Genomic DNA, 23,296 nt, shown 5'->3' with positions numbered 1-23,296 from the left:
TTAATTTACATTCTTGATAATTTTTAATAATAGATAATGGAGGTTTAGGAAAGGGAAAATGGGAAAATTCGAATGGAAAGCGAGGGGGGAAAATGCAAAAGAAAAACAGAAAGCCATTTTTATTAAAATGTTTTATTTTTATTTTTTTTATTTTAACGGTATAAAAACAAACGCATGTATATATAAATTAGCATATAAAATTGCACTACGAATGAAAATTTACACACGCGGAAATGTGTAAACATTTAAACGGTTACAAAATTTCGTAATAGATACCCATAACAAAAAAAAAAAAAAAAAAACAAAATGGCGTCGACGAATCTCTAATCAACGGTTATCATTGATCACGTGGTTGATAATATTTAAACAAATGTAAAAAAAAAAATTACGTGTTAAGACGTTTCAATTGTTTTATTTATTTATTTATTTAAAAATACGACGAAAAATAATAATAATAATAATAATATTGATATAAAATGGTAGCGGGTGTACAAAAGTGTGCGTGTGTGCGTGTGCGTGTGCGCGTGCGCGTGACATATTAAATTGTGGGACAAGCGGACACGGTGACGTTTCCAATCGCTCTATGAGTATTTATTTTCAACGGATTCGAATTAATCAAAACTTCTTTCATGCAACCGACGTATTGATGAGATGTTAAATTTCCCCTCAGCTTGTGACCCCTCGGTCCCGCTCCCCCCAAATACAACGGGTGCTTTGTATCCGTGACCGTGGATCCGGGAGTTCCTATTCCCGGCTCGACGGAAAACGAATCCACCGATAGAACGATGACGTTTTTCGCTTGAACGGCTGAAATCAAAACAAATAATAATGATAATGATTGATGATAGCAATAATAATAATAATGATGATAATTTTTTTTTTTTGTGTCGCAGGTGTAAATTACGGACCGTGTATGAAATGCCAACGACCGTCGCAGAAGAAATATTCGTCTCCCGGTTTATATGCCGACGTGAAGGGTCCTCTACCGTTATCAACAGTGAATTCGATGACGCCGTTGACCATTTGGAGAAACAGGTAATCTTTCTTTCCGTGTACGGCAAGTAAAACGCCCGACGTTGATCTCGGTTTGATTTGCATTTTAATTTCGATGTTTGTTCCCACGCGAAACGAATCCACTGCGGGGGAAAAAAAAAATTTTTTTAAAACTCGCGAGTTCGCGAATGAAATGATATGATAATAATAATGATAAATTTACCGGCTCGAACGAAACCGCCGCCCGATGCGAAGAAAATTCCAGGTTCGGTGTGATCGGAACAAGGTACGACGCCTCTTTTGACGGAAGGTTTAACTTCTTTGTTGTTGGCTTGAAATTTTCTCACGCAACCGGCAAAACTTTGATTGAGGCTCTGTAAAAATGGTTTTTAATTAAAAGAAACCGGAAACAAAATAATAATAATAATAATTAACGGAAATTAAGGACGCGACGTACCTGAATGTTATGTTTTGCGGATTCAATTATGGCCGGGTCGAATCCGCCCAGATAATAGGGAGAAATGACGTTTAGCGTTTTCGTATTCCCGGATGATTCCCCTATGATGGGATTTTGACCGTCTACGATTAAATGACCGACCGTGTTTTCCCTCGTGATACGAACCGAATGCCAGTTGCCATCGTCGAAAGAATCGGGAGACGTTATGAGGGCCGCTCCGGAACCGCAATTGAAACCGAAAAATAATTTTCCCCCTTTTATGTAGAGCGCGGCAAAATCAATGTGACCTTTATCGGATGCGTAAAATAAAAGTCCATCCGGGTAGTGGGTTTTAAATTCCAATGAATAATCAAACGTGTTTTTATTTCTTCCAGGTAAAGATGCAAATTCAATTCGGCTTCCATTTTGAGTCCCTGAAATGATTGATTTTGAAAATGGGGTACACACACAGGATCGAAAAGAAGGGGATAATTATTGATTATACCGTTCGTTAACACTTACCAAAACGGAATCCATTTTGAAAGCTCGCATTAGGATCGGAAGCTGGATCCAGGGGTAAGGCACAAAGGCCCATGGGTGTTGGTTTCGGCGTCGGGAGTAACTTTTTATGTTTTTTACCTTTGTCCCCAGTTTTTTCACCCTGCCCTCCTCTACCGTTTATTTCCCCATCTATTTCTTTGCCCGATTCGCTACTTTTATCTAATTTACCATCGAGTTCATTTTCCACGTCTCTATCTCGATCGAGATCGGATTTTCGTTGTTTATCAAAGTCTTCTTCTTTACCCCATGCCCCTTCACGGCCTTTACCCGGAACAAAATCGCCTTTTCTACGGCCTTCTATCATGTCCCCTTCTTTACCTTCGAACGTTTCACCTTCTAAAATTCCTTTTCCATCGATAAAACCGTCTTCGCCTCCGAACACGGTACCGTTTCCTCTACCTCCGCTCCATCCTCTTCCTCTTCCGTCTATTGAACCATCCTCACCTCCGAATACGGTACCGTCTCCTCTGCCTCCACTCCATCCAGTCCCTCCTTCTCCTCCGAATACGGTACCGTTTCCTCTACCTCCACTCCATCCGGTTCCTCCTTCTCCAAATACGGTACCGTCTCCTCTGCCTCCAGTCCATCCGGTTCCTCCTTCTCCTCTGCCTCCAGTCCATCCAGTTCCTCCTTCTCCTCCATATACGGTGCCATTTCCTCTTCCTTCGCTCCAACTTGACTCATCTCCGTCTGTCATACCGCCTTCTGCTCCACCGATAACTGTTCCGCTTCCTTTTCCTCTGCTACCCATCATATCATCTTCTCTTCCCGATCCTGTTCCAAACTCTCCTTCTTTTCCGCCTATCGTTCCCGTACCTTTGCCATCCACTGATCCCAATCTAAACTCGTCGTCAGTGTCGGATCCTCTTCCACCAAATGAACCTGGTTGTCGCCCATCTATTATTCCTCTATCTTTCCCACTTATTATATTTGTTTCTTTTTCATCAGGCATGAAAAATCCATCTTGTCCTTCTGCTTTGCTTTTACCCTTTCCTCTTCCTCTTCCTTTACCTCCCATTTTCCCTCTTCCTTTTCCCGTTGAAATCTCCTTATCTGAACCCGTCATAATTCCCCTGCCTCTGCCTCCCGTTTCCTCTTCGTTTCCTCCAATAAAATCTCCATCGGTGTCTCCTTCTTTTCCCTTCCCTGCAATTAAACCATCTTCATCATTCACAGTCTCCTTCATCAACGGTAATAGTTTTGTCAAAATTTAATTTAGTAAAATCACCTTCACCGTCTCTCCATTTTCCTCTTCCTCGAGCTTTCCCTTCAAGCCCTTCTCTACCTCTTCCTCTTCCGAACGTTTCGTCTATTTCTTTGTGTTTCTTTCTTGACTCCCCGTCGTCGTCGTCGTCGTCGTCGTCGAAGTCTTTTCCAAAGCTCGGTGAATGTGGAAACTTTGGCATTTTATCCAGTACTTCATCTTCGGTGGGAATAAACGGAGCTGAAAGAAAATTAATTTTATTTTTAATTTCAGAATAATAATTGGATAATTGTCACAACGCCATTTTTTTTCAACCCAACAATTTTACCTGTATGCGGTACGATGGCAGCTTCATCCTCATCCGCTTCCGAACACCTCCCAATGTTCACACCATTGTAGTCGGACGAATTTGCAAAATTAATGAGTATTCCGTTGAAGGTGACGTCAGCGATGCATCCGACGAACGGTGACGACGTTCCAACTTTACTCAGACTGACAACGTTGCTCGCAGGTACTCCACCGACTAATAGGCTTCCGAATTTGAAAGACGGAGGATTCGACACGGCGGGGTTGCTGAAATCACAAATAAAAATCATGTACACGTTATTGTAATAATAATAATAATAATAATAATAAATAAAAATGATTACAAAAAACCTGAATGGTAGTGTACCTGAACGTTTCATAATCATCCACGGTTAATTTCAATCCATCATTATCGTGAGTTGCTGTGACGGTGTGCCATTGATCATCATCGTAGTGAGGCGAATCCGAAGACATCAAAATCGAACCTTGACTCATTACAACCTTAAAAGCAAAAAAAAAAAAAAAAAAAAAAAAAAAAATTTAAAGCAAAATTATTATTATTAATAACTCGGGGAAATTTTTAAAAGTTAACAAAATCAAATTCTCTGTTCATTCGAAGGGTGACGTTTAATATATCTTTATCGGAGTTCCACGTGGCTTTTGTTGATTTATCATCGACGGGATGTGGCAGCGGCAACGAGAGCCTGTACAGCGGAGATCTCAATTCTAAAACTTGATTAGACACGTGTAAATCAACGTGTCGACGATTTTCCTTCGGTAATTTTATTTCCACGACCATATCCTCGCAACTCGCCGTCGCCGGAGTTTTCATACCCATTTGCAAATACATTTCTTCGGCCGTGACGGATTGTTTGTATTTAATTTCGTAGTGGGGTTTATCTCTCGGATCATCCGATTCGTCGTGTATCACTCCTTCCGGTATTTCTTCGTCGTTCCATATATCCTTCGAAGCAACCATCGAAGCATCTCCTTGTCCTCCGTCGCCGCCGCCACCGCCGCCGCCACTTCCTTCTCCCGCCATGACCGTGTTTGTTTTTTTAACCGTTCCTATGTGACCGGGACCGAATTTTGCCAAACCCGTTTTCGGTAATCCGTCATCGCTATCCGACTCATCTTCTTCCGGTTGTTTTAAAAGGTCCGATAATCGTTTCAAATCCGAAAAATTCAATTCCATTTTTTTTTTTTTTTTAAATAAATACGCTCACACAAACAAATCAAGTTTTAAAAAAAAAAAAAAAACACCAAGTAAACAAATTTAAAAAATTTAAAAAACGTTTCCCGGGCAACAGAGTGAGGGAAAGAGAAAGAGAGAGAGAGAGAGAGAGAGAAAAATCAATAAATAAAAGACACGTTTGTTAATCGACGTCATCATTTACAAAAATGATGACGTAATTAATTACAACCTTATTAAAGTCTCCTCCCTTCCCTTCCTCCCTCTGTCCCTCCTCTTTTTTTTTTTTTCTCTTTTTATTTTATATTATAATATATACACTGTTGCCAAATCAAACGTTTTTTTTGCCGTCGTAGAATGAAGAAAAACAAACTTCTTACCAATTCTCCGTTGAGTAAAAACAGCGAAAAAGGATCGGAACCATCTCTCGTGTTTGTCAATAGTATGATGCCACTTTGAGCCTGAGTTTTAAATCTGAGGCTGACGTCGATCAAATTATTAGCCGAAGCGTTCGGATATTTGATGTAAGCATTTTGACCCTCTTTTAAAGACACCATGCTGGAGAACTACAAAAAAAAAAGTATTATTATTATTGAAGGTATCCTAAAGAGTGTAATCGTATTAGGGTACCTAAATCGCGTGCTGTTACCTGAACCGGACAAGCTGGTAGTACGCCGAAAGCAATGACGTGTTTGCTAAGATCGACAGCCGTGGAATCAACGTTAACGTGATCTATGCAACCGTCGAAATCCATGTTCGTCACCGAGTCGTAGTGATGTTTACCCGGGTAACCTCCGAAATACATGTGATCGGAAATGTGCAGATATTTTCCGGGACCTAATAGATTAAAAAAAAAAATCGCGATTAATCGATTACTATCGATCGATATTTGCGAGAAAGAGAAAAAAGGGTTAAGCGGTTACCGTCGGCGTTCGTCTTGTATCTTTCAATGTCGTCAACTTTCAACACGCCATCTTGATCCTGTCGAGTCGCTTCGATCAAATGCCATTTGTTATCGTTGAACGTGTCGTCGGTCGTGAATATGGCGGTTCCGCCTCCCAAATTATACTGATAAACGACTTTTCCATTTTTAATTTCCAACGAGAGGAAATATCGTCCTTTTCCCACGAGGAAAAGTAAACCCTCGTTGGCGGTCGTTTTAAATTTCATAGAGACAACGCTGCGAGTGTCCATTCTGTACGATCTGCTGTCGAGAACTGCGTAACCATTTCCGTTAAAACGATAACCCGTGCTCGGACTTAGATTTATGAGTTTGTCTCTGTAACGGAAACGAAAAAATTTTCATTAATAATAATAATAATAATAATTTAAATTCGGATGTATATCAGTATTACCACCATCATCACCACTAGTACCAACCTTCCTTGAGCTCCTTGCGTATATTCGGCATCTTTGAAATTCCATAGAGAAACGGGAGTTTCACCGATGACCAAATTTTCCATTTGACCATCGAAAGAAGAATATTTAACGGCGGATTGAATTTTAGCTGATGCCGGATGACCACCGACGTATATTTTAGATTCTTCCGGATCTAAATTCAAAATGGTGGCAGCACCTAAAAATGTCGATCGAATTTTTTCAGTTAATTTCTTTATATTTGTGTAAATAAAATGATTTTTTTTTTTGAAAATTACCTGGTATGACTTCTTCTTTCACGTGTTTAATTTCTTTACCGTCGTCGGATTCTTCGTTAATCGTCATTTTGACGTGTTTCCCCGTTCTCTCGACGACAAATTGATACCATTTACCCAGCGTGACGTTCATGTCGCTGTTTATTCTATGCGGACCGGAACCGAGGTCGACAACAACGGCCGGATGACCGTTTTCTAATTCTACCGATAGAAAATCATCCTGAAATATAGGAGATGGTTTATAAATGATTAGTCTTGGACCTAACCATTTCGTGTGAGTCATCAATGGGACCTGAAAAATGTGGCACGCCGTGCATAACTGTCCCATAACTCTCCGAATACACACACCGAAACGTTCAGACCCAATTCCAATTTTCTAGAAAAATTTTCTTTTTTCTACTCGTCTACTTACTCGCTTACTACTACGGAGCATGCCTCAAATCAATCAACACACTACAACTACTCACACAAATTTCTTAACGGCAATCAAACTACTTCAAACCAGTGCTACCAACTACGTTAAAAATGAAAAAAAACCCTCTCACTTACCGTGTGAGCCCTTTTCAATTTTCTATTCGTTCCGATTTCGTTACCCAGGTATAACAAAGCTCCGTTGGGTTTGTCACTTTTGAAATAAGCCGAAACTTTTGTCGACGTGCTTTGTTTGGCCAAATCCTCGGGATTTTTAACTTCGACGAAAGTGTTGGGTTGAAATGTGATTCCGACGTTGACTCTACTCGCCAAATCTCTCGCTTCGGCAACTTGCCTCTTCAAACGATCTATTTGTTTATCTATATCCATTTCTTTTCCTTTTAATTTTTCCTGCGTGTCTTTTAAATTTGTCATCAATTGATTTATATCCGGAAGAATGGAATTAACTCGAGCGACTGCAAAAAAAAAAAAAAAATCATTCGAATAAGTCATACCAACATAAACTTTTAAAATAATTGTATTTTTCTCACGTTGGCTTTGAGCCTGAGAAACTTCGTGATTTATGGCTCCAATGTCTTTGGGTAATTGTTTGGCTTGAACCACCTCATCGGGTACCTTATCCGTTATGACTTTTATGTTGGCTAAAGTGTTTTGAGCCGTTGAATTTGCCAAATCGGATTCTTTCATTGCTCTCGATGATGCCGTTTTCAAATTTGTTTCGTTTGATATCGTCGTGAGTTCTCTAAATAACCGCAAAAAATATTTTTATTATTATTATTTCTTTTTTACAATTTCATTTAAATTTGATTTTGCACTCACTTTACAATGTTGTCATTTTGCGACGCGGCAAAAGCATTTTGATCTTCAATTTCCTGCACTTCGTTTTTGGCCGTTAAAAATTGCGGATGTAAATCAGATTCGACTTGTTGCAAAGCTTTCATAGCTTGCTCGAGTAGGCTTTGTGATAAATTTTTAGCCGTTTCCGTTGTTTCTCCGATACCCTGAGCCTGAAAATATATTTAAACTCTCAACATCCCGTTTTTTTTCCCCCCTTTTTCTTTTTCTTTTCTCTCTTTCTATCAACGGAAATAATTTTACTTGTTCGATGGCGCTGTCGGCAAGTTCGTTGGCTTTTTCAACTGATTTTTCAGCATCGATTATATCGTCGGCGATCGTCGCGTAAGCTCTCGCGGCTTCCACACCCAAACCCGAACTTTTACGTGACTCCGCAAAGGATTCGTTCAATTCTTTTGCCTTTGTAAAAAAAAAAATTAACATACAAAATTAAATAGTGATAGTAATAAATAAATAAATAAATAATTAAAAAAAAAAAAAAATAATAATAATAATAATCCTTACGCGTTCAAATAATTCTTCTGCTTTTACTTTGGCCGTTTCGACGGGATTGAGAAGATCGGAAAGATCGGACGATTCGCTCAAAAGTGTCGCGTTTAAACGATCTTTCGCTTCGTTCCCCCTATTTTTTTCACGATCTATTCGAAAACAAAAATTTTTTATTTTCGGGGGGTGGTCGTAATTTAGAGGGGGGGGGGTGCGTATGTATACGGCTGCATTAAAAATATTTACATAATTCCGCGGTTGCGCTCCTCGCATCGTCCAATGCATCCGTTGCATTTTTCAACAAAATTTTCGCATTCGCAACAGTTTCGTTTGAATCTTTCGTCATGTTTTTAATCGTGTTCACTTTACTCGATAATTTTTCATCCTTGTTTATCTTGTTCAAAAGAATGGATTTATCCGATGTTTCCTGCGCGGATTCCGTGTGATTTTTTAAATCCTCGAGCCTGTCGTCGAAATCTTGAATGGCTTTTCGTAATTTTTCCAATTCTTTCGATTGATTCGTTATGGGTATCGTGAAATTTCTCATTTTATCTCTCGTGAAAGTAGCCTTTAAATAAATAAATAAAATTTTTTTCAAATTAAAATTATCGGCATTACAAATTCCCCCCCCCCTTCCCCCTTCTCCTACTCCCTACTTACGTTTCCGATTTCGTATTCTGCTTTTTCGTAGTACGGATCTAAAATTCTATCTTGAATATCTTGAAGGAGTTTTATCGATTCCGATACGGCGGATTCAACGTGGGGCCCGCGTCCTTTGTCTAAACTGTTGGCCAAATTGGCCACCTCTAAAACCGCATTCCCCGATTCGTCCGTCACTTGTCGTATGAGATCTTCCGCGTCTAATGTTTTCACTCTGACGTCTTCTCCCTCCACAGCTGATTTTTCACCTCTTTCTTTTGCAAATTCCGCTCTGAAATAAACGAGACGGTTAAATAAACAAATCTCGCCGATTTATTTATTTTTTTTTTTTTTTTAAAAAAAAAAAAAAAAGGAGGTTTAATAAAAATTTACCTCCTGTAAATATTTTTCAAATCCGCTTCCAACGAATCCAATTCTTTTAAAACCGGCGCCACTTGAAGTTTCGTAGGATCTAAATTACTCACTTCGACGGATAAATTATTTGCCGTGTCATTAAAGTACCTTAATCTTTGAGTCGTGAAATATCCATCGGCAACGGTCTGAACAAAATTTATAGGATTACCTTATGAGGAATGCTTCATATTTCAAGACAAAACTCATCAACTCACCTCGAATTCCGTCATTACGGGATCTATTAGATTTCTTAAATGATCCGTCGTGTCAAGTAAATCGTGAGTGCAAGAATTACACTCGAAACAACCCCTGTCGGGAATGAGGACCCAACGATGCGGACATTGATCGCAGCGATCGCCAATCACTCCCGGTAAACATTCGCACTGTCCGGTAACGGGATTACATCCGACGCCGACGGAATATTCCGTGTTGCAACCGCAAGCTGGAAAACAAAACCAATTAAATTAATGAATTAATATTTATTTATTTTTTTTTTCATTATAAATCCGTAACAAAAACAATTTTGATTAATTCACTTACAAATACATCCTTCGGATGAATAATTCCAAAAACCAGGTGCGCATACGTCACAAGTTCGACCGGTAACTCCAGGCTGACACTTGCACTGTCCAGTTTCCATATCGCAGTGTGAATATTCCGATGCTATGCCGCAATTGCATGCGTAACAACCTTGACACCTGTTGAAACCGAAATGATCGGACGCGCATCGGTCGCATCTTTCCCCCACCACGTTATCCCGACAAATACACTGTCCGGTGTAACTTTCGCAATTGTACGTTCCGCAAACATCGCAATCGCATTCTGGAAGAAAAAAATAAACGATTAAGAAAAAAAAAAAAAACCTTCGAAAAATCCCATTTACGAAAAGTTAATACGAATAAATACTTTGACAATTTTTCAAATCGACGGCATCCCCATAAAATCCCGGTGCGCAAAGATTACAAGCAGCGCCAAAAGTATTGTTCAAACATCTCAAACATTCTCCGGTCACGGAATCGCACGAAGACGGATCATCCAGGTTTATGTTTCCGGAACAGTTGCACTTTTTGCACGAATCACCTTAATCCCGAAAATGTAATAAAACAAAATCGATTTAATCAAATTTTCAACTCTTTATAAATGTATAATAATACACGCCGCCCCACGCCTACTACCTTGCAATTCGGGTTGACCGTAATAACCAGCCGAACACGTTTCGCATCTTGCTCCGAAATATCCTGGCAAGCAATTACAACTTATGTGTTCGCCATCGTCGCTAACATCGCAAGAAGTGGCAAAACTAAAATCAATAATGATTTCGTGTTAGTTACAAGAGACATTAATTAAAAATGTCGAAAGGTCATGCAAAAACAAATAAACTACGAACTTGTTACTCGGTATCGGTAGTGGACAGGCGCATATTAGACAATCGAATGGAGAACCGATGGTTGCGTTGCCATGGTAGCCAACATTACAAGATTCGCAATGATCCCCGTATGTATTGTGCTTACAATCCTAAAAATTAACAGGAATTTTAAAAATACAAAAAAAAAAAAAGGGGGGAGGGAGGGGAGCATATATTTGACGTTGCGACAAAAACAACTTACGATGCATTTTCCCGTTACTTTATCGCACGTGTCGGCGTGACCGTTACACTGACATGGAACGCAATACCCTCCGAACGGACCACCCTGCGCTCTGTAAAATCCAGGAGCGCATTCTTCGCAAGACAAACCTTGATAGTTGGGAGGGCAATGACATTGTTCTACGGATAATGCGTGCATTGCGTCAGGATGAAAATCACGTGATGCTATTTCCAACGAAGCTTCTTCCAACCTGAATTTCATATTACATATATAATTTAAAATAAATCAACGGTCGACCGCTAAAACCGAACGCTAATTTTTTTTGCGGAAGCAAACCTCGGATTGATTCTGTAACTCCCGTAAGTCGCACGTATGAAAACACCCGACAAATTTCCCAAAACTTGCATGAGTTGTTCCCGCGTCGCTGGAAGACCCGTCATCACCTGGAAATTGCTTTCTAAAATTTCCACGTACGAAGAAAATGGAGTTGCTTCCGTCGGACGTTCTAACGCAAAATGAAGTAAATAAATATCGGCTCCGTGTAAAATAACGTCGGCTCCGTTTACGGAATCGCCTAAAATTTAATTAAATAAATAAATAAAAAGTCATTACTATTATTATTATTATTATTATTACTTTTTGTTTCAGGTTTTTGGTTGTTTCCTCACCGAAAGGACGAGTCGCAAACGATATAGTGTAATTTAAAAACCCTCCGTAAGACGTTAATCTATTTCCCAGGTAAGACGGAGGAAGAACGAAATAAACGACTTTATTTTCCAAATCTGATTCAGGTTCGTCGGAATCTACGAGAATGACGTCAACAGAACTTGACGTCGTCGCTACAGCAGCCACTTGATAACTATCCAAAGCATTTATCTGTGATAAAAAAATTAAATTTTGTTTTATTATTATTATTATTATTATTATTATTATCAGTGCTATTTGTTGGATTTAAAAACAATTTAAAATTTATAAATTTTACACTACCAGAGTTCTGTATAAATTAGAACTGGAGCATCGTGTTGTTTTCCCGAAGCAAAAACACTTGGTGCAACCGTTCGGATTTCTTTCGTCAATGTGAAAAGTACCTTCTTTGCACAAATCGCAAGCCAAACCGTAAACGTTACTCTTACAATAACAAGAAGACGTTCTCTCGTCGCAAATATCTTCTGTCGTACCTCTATGATCGCAAGCGCATTCCACGCACGTGGGAAACGCATAGTGACCCGCTTTGCAACGATCGCACGTTCTACCTCGTATGTTATTTTTACAACTGAAAAACATCATCACGACCATTTTACTTTCAACCTCCCACCAGTAGTCTTATCAACACACACACAAAAAAGAAGAAAAAAAATTACTCGCAGATTCCCGTGTACAAGTCACATTGTAGATTATTATTTTGCACTCCATCCGGATGACAATTACAATCTTCGCAACCGTAATTGACGTCATAACCGAATGTTTTCGGTTCGCATTGATCGCAATTTAATCCCGTCACTTTCGGCGGACATATGCATTCGCCTATCAATCACAATTAAAAATAATTATTAAAGTCATTTTCCTCGAGCTCGTACGTAATAATAATAATAATAATAATAAAATATAGTAGACCTGTTTCGTTGTGACAAGTCGACGGAGCGGGACAACTGCAAGCTCTGCAATTGGGAAAACCGAAATAACCGGATTTACACAAATCGCAACGTCTTCCGATTATGTTTTCCTTACACTGACATTGACCTCCGAATTGTTCGCATTCGAAACTGAGAGATCCCTGATAATGACACTCGCATTTCAAAGCTCCGTCGTAATATTGAGTGGTTAGAGAAAATACCGAGTCGCGACAAAAACCTGAAATTGATGAATCGAACTTAAATTCTTCGTATCGTTTTCTCGAATATTCGAAACGATTTGATGTGATTCATACGAACCTGACGTGTTTGTGCCAATATCGAAATGATTATTTCCACACTGAGAGATGAAAGCCGTCGTTTGATCTATTGCTTCTTCTTCCAGTAAAGCACCCGAAAATTGATCGGCTGGTATTGCCAATACGTAATCCAACCAAAGAGATTTATTATCGGGTTTCTACGTGAAAAAAAAATTCAAGGTATGCAGGCATTTTCATCATGTAAATTTTAGTAATGTAAAACGATTCCATCGTACCTGCAGTGAAAGGACAAAGTTTTCATTCAACAAAAACTGATTATTTCCATCCAATTGTTCGATGACGGACCTGCAACCGGCATTTCCCGGACAATGAGTCAATGATAATTTCGAATCGTAAATTTGTCCATTTTGTACCAAAACGTTACCGACAAACTCTATAAAAAAAAAAAAATTTCATTTTTCTTTTTCATTTTCTTCGCAAAAAAAAAACATTTGAAACGTGTAAATTAAACCAAACTAGTCAAACCTGGATGGTAGGGTTGAAAATAATGAACGACGAAAACGTAAGGGCCCGGAGCTGGAACGGAACCTCGAATTTCAATGTTGGATTGCGATTCGTTCAAATAAATCATTGCCGTGTTGTTATCGAAAAATTCATTCGGGGATTGATTCGATATCAATTCTGGATATTCTTGTTCGAACTCGAACTGAAAAATAGAAAATTAATTTCGATTTATTGTTATCGTAAATGAATTAATCGCGATAAATCGAACGATGGGTACCTTGGTAGATTCCGGAGCGATGGGAAATGTCGTGGGTAAACATTCGCGATCTTTTTTAATGCAAACGCTTTTTGGTCGAACGTAATCGAGAGACCAATCTTCGACGGGAACGGCAACCACGGATTGTATAACCGAAGTTGAATTGTCGTCGGGATTAACCTGTGACGCATAACGCACTCGTTAGAAAAAAAAAATTTACAAAAAGTTCACGTGACAAAAAAAAAAATTTTCAAAACAAACCCTGAGCGTTAAACCGACGAAATTTGTATCGAAATCATAAATGGCGATTCGTCCCAATTTGTCCGTTGAAACTTGTCGGCAAATGTAATCGTAAATACATGGAGACAATTCGACGACTCCTTTGTTTTTCAGACTGCTAGTACTCGTTTCAATCGACACTTTCGAGGTTTTCCATTCGTTTTCCGGTGTGACGTAATTTACAACGAGCACGTGTTTACCCGGCTTGGAAATGTTTATGTCAAGGCCCAATGCTGATTGATTTGATGTCAAAATGGGAAGCAATTCTTTTTGAATTGTGCTCAAATGCTAACAAAAAAAAAAAAAAATTTTTTTTAATATTAAATTAACTCCGCCTTACAAAAAAAAAATTTTTTTTACAACGAGTTTTCAAAGTTTAAATACTTTAAAGTCTTTGTAATGCTGTTGTATGGGCTCTCGAAGGTCATCATCAGGTTTGTATCCTTCTTCTCCGTTTGCGGTATCGAAATCCAATTCCGGATAATCGTAATGACGACAAATACTCGGTCCGTTTATTGTGCAAGGAACGTCGACACGTTCTTCCAATATCGTCGCTTCGTAAAAAGCGGCAGGAAGTAATACAAAATAATCCTAATAAAAGAGAAAAAAAAATGAACAAAAAAAAAAAAAAAAAAAAAAACTAAATAATAAAATAAAGAATTCAAAATCTTACCAAAAAAATTGTTTTAGCTATGGATATATGAACTGCCCACTGACCAGGATTCATAACCAGGGGTGAGGGTATTCCTCCAGCCGGACCGGAAACGGTTACCAAAGTAGGTTCTTTCGAAGGTTTTAATTGCACGTAAAATGTTTGAGGGACTTCATTGACGTTTTCAGGTACAATTTTAATGGTGCCGGTTATTGTTTTATTCGTCGGATTAACGTATTTCAATATCATTCGATATAAAGACGGTTTGTTTATAAAAATGTCGTGAATGATTTCGCCCTGGAATAACGAAAGATTTTTAAGGTTTTAATTATTATTGAAATTTTATTAACAAAAGGTTATGTTTACTTGTAAGTGAGAAAATATAGCGTATCCTTTCCACGAGTAATTGGGAAAAAAATGTTCAGAATAATCATATCGAACGGGACTTCCCGACGGAGTGTGACTGTCTTCTGCTTCGAATTGCAATTGTGAGTACAATGTTGGAAAATAATGCGCTTGATGAGGTTGTTTGCAATCTCTTCCGGTCACTCTGGGTTGACATATACATTGACCGGTTTCTTTATCGCAAAATCTGTCAATGGCACCTCCGACGTCACAACCGCAATCTAAAAAAATACAAAAATTGATCAAATTAAAGAGAATAATATTCATTTTTGAGGAGTAACGAATATTACATCATATAATCATTATTATTTAAGGTACAAACCTGTACATCCAAACAAGTCGTCTCCGTTCAAGCCGTAATATCCGTCTTTACAGGTATCGCAACGTCTTGATTCGACACCAGGTTTACAAATACACTGTCCCGTGTGAAGATCGCATTCTCCTATTCCGCCCAAAACTCCAGGTATGTGACAATTACAATCTACGAAAAAAAATAAATAAATAAATATATTTGGTGAAAAAAACTCAAAACTTTATCAAATAAAAAAAAAAAAAATTTAATTAACCTTCACAGCCGTCTGGATTCCATTGTTTTAAATTCCAGTATAAAGGCCGGCATTCATTACAAATCCTTCCTTCGACTCGAGGTTTGCATTTACACAATTCTCCAGGTGGAACGGAACCGCATCCGGCAAAACCGGCAATGATTCCAGAAGGATCGCAATTGCAATTTGAAAAAAAAAAAAAAAAAAAAAAAAAAGATTCATTGTCGAGATTCATTGTAAAAGTTTGTGTACTTTATTGATAAAAAAAAATTTTTTTTTTTTAAATTACCTTCGCATGCGGGAAAATTATAAAAACCTTCTTTACACTCGTTACATTTGTCAGAAGCGAAATTATTTTTACAACGACATTTTCCAGAATGATCGCAAGATACTCCGATAGACCCGTGATGATCGCATTCGCAAGCTAAATTAAATTTTTTTTTTTTTTTTTTTTACATTTTTTTAAATAATACAAAACTCATTCGATGAATAATATCGAAAAAAAAATTAGACTCACACAAACAATCCGGATATTGATAATAACCGGGACTACACTGGTCGCATATTCTCCCGGCAAAATTAAACAAACAGGAACATTTTCCGGTTGCGTCGCAAGTGGTCAAAGCGCTTCCGGTTTCACTGCAGTTACACGGTTTGCAATCGGGATACCCGTAATAACCAGGAATGCATTGATCGCATTTCGCTCCTCCGAAACCTTCCTTGCACAAACACTTTCCGGTATCCTTATCGCAAACTTCCTCTAGCGTACCGTGAGCGTCACAACTGCAATCTGCAAAAAAATTTCACCGTGACGTAATAATAATAATAATAATAATAATAATGAAGTTTAAAATGCTCGAGCATCGCCGATTTACTTACATATACATTCCGGATAATTGTAGTACCCGTTTTTACAAGCGTCGCAATTTTGTCCACCGAAATTATTTTTACAAGTACAATTTCCACTATCGATTGCGCAAATATCGGACAATGAACCGATGGAGTTACAACTGCATGCTGAAATTAAAAATTTAAACGCTTAAACAATTTTTTTTTCTTTTTTTTAAACAGAAAGAAAAACTCAAAGCTCTTACGAAGGCAATTTGGAAAATCGTAAAATCCCTCAGAACACTGATAACAAAATTTTCCTCCGAAATTTGGTTTGCACGGACAAGCTCCTCCTTCGGCCTCGCAATGATACCCTCTCGTACCGTTTTGAAAACATTCGCAGGGTTTGCAATCCGGATACCCGAAATAACCAAAACTGCACGAATCGCATTTGGGTTCTTGATACTCCTTCCTGCACTCGCATTGTCCTGTTCCTTCCGAACAATTTCCGGTCGAATAGTAAACGTCGCATTGGCATCCTAAAAAAAAAAAAAAAAAAAAAAATTTTTTTTATTTTTTTTCCCCCCCCCCTCATTTCCATACATTACCAAAAAAAAAAAAAAAAAAAAAAAAATTAATTTGCTGCGTACTCTCGCAAACGTTTGTCGCATTCAGAGGCCTTCCAAAGGGTCTATAATAACCGTTTTGACATTTATTACAATTAATCCCTTCCGTATTGTGTCGACAATTTTTACAAACTCCACCACCTAAATACTGTCCGTGTATGTTGACAGATAAGTGTTGTTTGTCCACTTCTTCCGAGTATTCACATTCGTCGGAATGTCCGTAACAATTACATTCTAAAAAAACAACAACAATAATAATAATAATAATAAATCTATATCAATTTTTAAATAAAAAACGAATGAATTAATAAATAAATAAAATGTATAGTATAATATATTCACTTACTCCAAATACATATAAATACAAAAAAAAAATCATAGGAACGTCGTTATAAGTACAATGGCCACGCAATATATTCTAACATCGAAAAATGCCAAACTTAAATATTGCGGAGCGTGCATGGAAACAAATGTTAAAGTCGTAAAAACGGGGATTATGTATAGAGATAATGGATTAATGGCGTACATGACGGGAACGATCATTGAAAAAAAAGCGATAAATGTTAGCACGGAAAGCACGGTGTTTTCCCGTCCGATCGATCCCTGGTTTTCGGCATCTCGAAAATCCGAATCCGTTATGCTATTATTACTTTCGTTTCCCTCGACAACATTTATAACGTTTCCATTATTGACTTCCATTAAAAAAATTATTTACAGTTATAAATGATAAATATAAATAAAAAATGACAATTCAAACATTTTTTTTTTTTTTTTTAAAACAAATCCCGTCTGCTATTTTTATCATTATTATTATTATTATTTACTTTTTTTGAAACGCGGAGGTTTTGTCTGTACACGTCGAAAATATATTTTTTTTAATGACTTACGTTCGCATACAAACAATGCGTTTGCCTTTGATTGTTTCCAAGCTTTTTGCTGATATCCTGGACAACACGTTTGACATTGATCACCGCACGTGTTGTGCTGACAACTGCAAACTAATTTATAAGTATCTCTTGGATCTGTATTGTCGCAAGTAACCGCGTGTCCGTTACACATGCACCTTCCTCCAATGCTTATATCTTTTATCGAATAAAAATACTACAGCGGACAAAAAGAAAAAAATTTAAATCTTTTTTTTTTTTTATATCGGAGAGGTAGATGGAATGCTTTCAAACAAAAGATGGCGACAACATACGCGACGTGTAACCGTCGGATCCTGACGTGCAACGGACATTAAATGACCCAAAAGTGTTTTAGTTCTTAAAAACCTGAGTCGAACGTTTGTTGCTTTCGTCCATTCCTGCAAAACGGTCGAATTGAAAAAATCTTTCGCCGATGGACGATTATTCAATAGGGAAACGACGATCTACAAAAAAAAAAAAAAAACGTTTTGTTTTTTTTTTTTAAATGGAAAATTTTGCAAAGCAAAAATTTGAATCGATTGAAAAAATAAAAAAAAAGGTACCTCTCCACCCTCCAGCGGTACAACTTTTGAAAATTGAGTATCGCAAATAACTGAATCGTCTTTGGTTATCGGCTGCAAACTTTCCTTACCGAAATAAGTTTCACAATCTCTGAATTGAAAAAAAATAATAAAAAAAAAAAAAAAAAAAAAAAAGATTAAAATGCAAATATAATCCGTTAAAAATAATTTTTTGAAGTTTAGTTTGTTTTCTTACGATGGCGTATCCGCAAAATATTGCCACGGTGTAAACGACAATCCATTATCCGTTGATTTTTCCAAAGCCCAAATTCCAGGTCTTGGAGAATTTGCCATTCTTATAAAAACGTAAGCAACGTGAAAAGCCTTAAAAAAAATTTAAAACACCATTATTATTATTATTTCTAGTCAAAATCATTAAAAATAAAAAAAAAATAAAAAAAAACATTTGGTTAACACAAGTGTGAACCCTGGATTTTTTTTATGAGTTTAAAACATGTTTAAAATCAAAAATAAATTTCTTTTTTTTTTCTTTTTTTTTTTTTTTTTAACAAAACAAAGAGTTTTTATTTCTCCATTTTTTTTTTTTTTTTTTTTTTGTCGACTTGATGATAAATTATAATAATTCATTCATTCCATCTAAATAGAAACGACAGCCAGCCCACTTCAATTTATATCATGACAAAAGTATAAATCAACTATGACAACAACAACAACAACAACAACCACAACGACAACAACTCAAATTTTTTCATTTAATTAAATTAAATTGTTTAAAACAAACTGAAATGAGTTCATAATAAACATTTTTATTAAAACCTAAAAAAATTTTTTTAACCAACAGCATTATTGAGAATGAGAAAAGAGCAATGTTGTCGAGTGGGGGCTGTTTATGATCTTATTCATAATAATAATAATAATAATAATAATAATAAAACCAAAAAGTTATTCAAAAACAAAAAGAAAAAAAAAGAAAAATTATTTTTGGAATTGTAATTAGCTTTAAAAGTCTAATTAAATTTTTTTTGCAAGTTCAAACATGTTTATTTTTAACACATTCAGTAAAAATTTGAATTTTTTTTTCTTTTTAAAATAATAATAATAATAATAATAACAATTATCAATATAAAACGACAAATGAGGAAAAGAGAGAGAGAGAGAGAGAGAAAAAACCGGAAGTCGATTTCAAAAATTTATTGTGGGAGGCTATTAAACTCATTTCATGATGATTAAACGCAATAAGAATTTCAATGAGAGCGATAAAGAGGACAACAAAAAAAAAAAAAAAATTTTTTTTCTTTTCAATTCTTGTCGATGAAGGAAAACTTATTTCCGGTCAAAAAATATTAATAATAATAAATGTCTACGATAGAAATATTTTATGAATTTAATCCTCTCTCTCTCTCTCTTTCTCTCTCTCTCTCTCTCTCACACACACTCGCACCTGTTTGTTATTCTTTTTTTTTTTTTTTTTATTTTATTTACCTGACCGAAATCGATTGTTAAGTTAACTTCGTTTAATTTCATGCTTCTGGAAAGTGGAGGACTTTGCCACCATGTTTCTGCTCCATCTATGGCAAATGATGCCGGATGCATTTTATCAGGTCTTGTCGGATCGCACACATCGCAAACCTAAATGATAAACGAAAAATAAATAAATAAATAAATTATTGATAAGCTACACCCACCCCGACGATATTAATTTATTATTTATTGTTTTTTTTTTTTTTTTGAATGTTGGGAAAATGTTTTTGACAAAAACATTATGAAACATATCATATGTAGAATTTAAAAAAAAAAAAAAAAAAAAAAATTTCAATTTTTTCTTGTTTTCTGTAAATAATTTACAAAACAATAATTTATTGTTAATTTGCATATTGTCAAAAACAACAACAAAAACAAAAACAACAATCTCATGTTAATATTTAACAAACGGTTGTATTAAATACAAAATTTTTTTCATAAAAATATGATTCATATGAATGGGGGGGGGGGGAAAAAAAAAAAAAAAAAAAAAAAAAATGGATTTTAAGTGGTTTATGAAATGACCTTCTGCACAATTTTATCTTCCTCCTCCACATTTTTTTAAAAATATTTTTCTGTTTAATTTGCTTGTTGTTTATCAGACAGTTTACATTCTTTGTAACATTATGCTTCTTTTTTGTACAAACTCATTGTAAAATTGATGAAATAAATTAACTACAAGCTGTAGCAGCATCAGCAACAGCAGCAGCAGCAGCATCAGCAAAAGCAGCACCACAAAACAATTTATTTTTAAGTTTGTAAATAAATTTTTCTTTTCCTCCTCAATCTATTCATTCTGTTTTTCTTTCCCATCATGTATTTATTCTTCAACATATTAGCAAATTGCCAAAAAAAAAAAAGTATAATAAAAGAATTTGTTTTCTTTTCTTTTCCTTTCTTATTCTTTTCTTTTTCTTCTTCTTCTTCTTCTATCTCTCTTTCAACAATGTTGATACAATAGTAATGAACGTTTTTTGAAAGGATCGCACCTTCTTCATTGTTCATTTACAACATTCATGACGTTTGTGTTTTATTGTTGTTAACAAATAACATTATGTTTTATTTTTATACCTTTAAAAAATCTCCTTTAAAAAAAAAAAAAAAGAAGAAAAAACGATATTAGAGTAACACAACAACAATTTGTATCTTATTACAAAGATTTCTTTCATTTTTTCTTCACCCCATTTTTGCTCTCCCCTCCCCTCCCTTGTAAAAGAAAAAAGATAAAAATTCACTGAGTTTGCATTGAAAAAGTAGTTTTAAATAAAATCCTGTTGTCGCCATTCATTTTGTTATTCAATTCTCATATGAGATGTTTTGCTATTATATATAATAAAATAAATTTTGGTTTTATAAACTTTATCAACATCACTTATTATGTCTTTCACATCAGAGATTGAAGAGATCAAAGGTTGAAATTATTATGAATGTTTTTCTTCAAATTCTTCCATTTTTATAAAAAAAAAAGAGTTGAGAAATGTTTGTCTGTGTGTGTGTGTGTTTGTCTCTATGTGTATGTGCACTGGAAAATTAACAAGTTTTATTTAACAAATAATAATATAGATAACATTAATTAAAAATTTTTTTATGAGTTCATTGTAATAAATATAAAAATCTTTCATATTTCACTAGGAAATTCTTTTTTTTTAAAGATAATCAGAAACATTTTCTTCATTTACTTCAATCTCCCTATTGTAAAAATCCTCTCATCTCGACATCTTGTTTTTTCTCTTAAATATTATAAATTTGATTTCATTCTACAAAATTTAATAAAAAAAAAGAAATATAATGAAACCTGACAATTAATTGTTACCGTGCTATAACAAATAAAACATTGTTTAATCAAAAAAAACATTATTACAAATTGAAAGGTTTGCTTTGTTCAACCGTCACTCCGACATTTTTTTTTTTTTTTTTTTTTTTTTTTTTTACCTCAGGCCGGTTAAAAATCACATAAATGCACACAAAAAGAATTTAACGATTAAAATAAATATTTTTTCATTTTTTTTTTTCGATAAAATCCACCGAGAAATAATCATAATCCGGTTAATAACGAAATCACCGTTTTAGAGCCTTTTTGAAAATGATCTAGAAGTTTCGATTGTTCTCGAATTTTATAGTCGTTATGAAATGCAAGAGGGAGGGAAAAAAAAAAAAATGGCGGGAGACTCTCGGACATCGTGAAACCTGATTAATTTATTTTAGGCTTAAATTTATAAGATACCATCAATTTTTTTTTTTTTATTTTTCCGGGGTAGTTTTATAATTATCATTTTATTTAAAATTATGTAAAATTTATTTTAAAAATTAATTAAGTAAGTAATTTTATAATTATGTGTGTAATTCGAATTAATTAATTATTTGAATCATTTTTTATAATTTTCTTTGGTTTTTTATTAATTAAATTATTAATTTCGATTTGATAATTAATGTTAACGATATAAAAAAAATGATTTAAATAATTTATTTATTAATTCCGTTAAATTTTTTAAAAGAATAATTAAATAATTAATTAATATATATATATATAACCTCATATTAATAAAAAGAGAAAAAAATTCTTAAGGTTTAATTATTTAATAATAATAAATTAATAAGATTACACTCGTTTTAATAACGAAAAAAACGGTTTGAAAAATGGTAATAATAATAATAATAATAATAATAATAAATTTATTTATTTGTTTAAAAAAAAATCAAATTAATAATAATAGTTATTTATGATTTACTTTTTTTTATAAAATAAAATGATGGTTTACATTAGTGAAGAAAAGGATAGAAAAAGAGAGAGATAGAAAAAAAATGACAAACCTGGCCCTGAATAAGATTTATGTTCACGTCTCTGTCTGCATTGGCTCCAACCAATTTACAATATAATTCAGGTTCGGGCGTACCTTCTCCGCATGTTGCTGTTGCCGTTATCTTTCTACCATCGGCAAGATTAAAATATGGGGGTGTTAAAACTTCTCCGCTAACATAAGAAATAGTCAACCACGCCACACTGAATACAAACGCGGACTTGTTCACTCTCATCTTGCTCACAACTGACTGACTGACTATGAATGAGCGAGAGAGAGAGAGAGAGAGAGACTCTTCAAGTTGTAATATTAGATTAGGGTGATTTAGTGAGTCGCGGATTTAAGGATGCGTTTTTTTTTTTTTTTTTTTTTTTTTTTTTTCCTTTAACGTCTTAACTTACATTTCTCATATCATTTTTTGTTTTTTTTTTTTTTTTTTTGTTTTATATATCTTAATAAAATAATTTTTTATTTAAATTGTTTTTATTTTTTAAATTAATAACTATTATAAAATATTATAATTATTATATATTAATCATTGTAAATGATTTTTTTCTCAAATAGTTTTTAATAATAATAATATTAAAGAGAAGAACAATGATTCATTATTATTATATCATTATATATATATAAATAAAAATTATTATGTGTTAAATATATATATATATAAATCACGTGTGTAAAGGAATTGGATTATGAATTGAACAAAAAATAAATAATAAATAAATCAATAAACGTAAACGTTTTTTTTTTTTTAAATTAATTTTTTTTTTTTTTTTATTAAGCAA

General features: G+C 34.9%; 1 protein-coding gene across 1 annotated transcript; it reads right to left on the bottom strand.

Moving 5' to 3' along the window:
* Positions 1-538: 538 nt before the first annotated feature.
* Positions 539-22,743, bottom strand: Phum_PHUM537140 (laminin A chain, putative; the record flags this gene model as incomplete). The annotated part of the gene is made up of 55 exons (XM_002431545.1): positions 539-807; positions 909-1,136; positions 1,217-1,367; positions 1,442-1,863; positions 1,952-1,993; positions 2,144-2,224; positions 2,738-2,896; positions 3,523-3,767; positions 3,868-4,001; positions 5,073-5,258; positions 5,342-5,529; positions 5,616-5,971; positions 6,073-6,268; positions 6,348-6,564; positions 6,894-7,231; positions 7,307-7,518; positions 7,596-7,783; positions 7,875-8,030; positions 8,136-8,269; positions 8,364-8,685; positions 8,778-9,048; positions 9,150-9,316; positions 9,386-9,612; positions 9,711-9,992; positions 10,077-10,250; positions 10,343-10,470; positions 10,558-10,685; positions 10,778-11,006; positions 11,093-11,330; positions 11,425-11,632; positions 11,741-12,029; positions 12,118-12,280; positions 12,371-12,607; positions 12,688-12,844; positions 12,923-13,080; positions 13,173-13,353; positions 13,429-13,587; positions 13,669-13,974; positions 14,071-14,277; positions 14,360-14,635; positions 14,705-14,964; positions 15,066-15,224; positions 15,310-15,408; positions 15,578-15,712; positions 15,806-16,078; positions 16,168-16,305; positions 16,383-16,655; positions 16,767-16,976; positions 17,630-17,843; positions 17,941-18,111; positions 18,211-18,319; positions 18,425-18,523; positions 18,971-19,005; positions 19,672-19,818; positions 22,522-22,743. The coding sequence occupies 55 exons, from the start codon at positions 22,741-22,743 to the stop codon at positions 539-541; spliced, it is 10,953 nt and encodes a 3,650-aa protein (XP_002431590.1).
* Between the last annotated feature and the right edge of the window lie 553 nt (positions 22,744-23,296).

Source organism: Pediculus humanus, genomic scaffold (assembly GCF_000006295.1).
Source record: "Pediculus humanus corporis 1103172108290 genomic scaffold, whole genome shotgun sequence".
NCBI classification, from domain to species: domain Eukaryota; kingdom Metazoa; phylum Arthropoda; class Insecta; order Psocodea; family Pediculidae; genus Pediculus; species Pediculus humanus.
The sequence above is the reverse complement of the archived record's forward strand: the minus strand, read 5'-3'. Positions and strand labels throughout refer to the sequence as shown.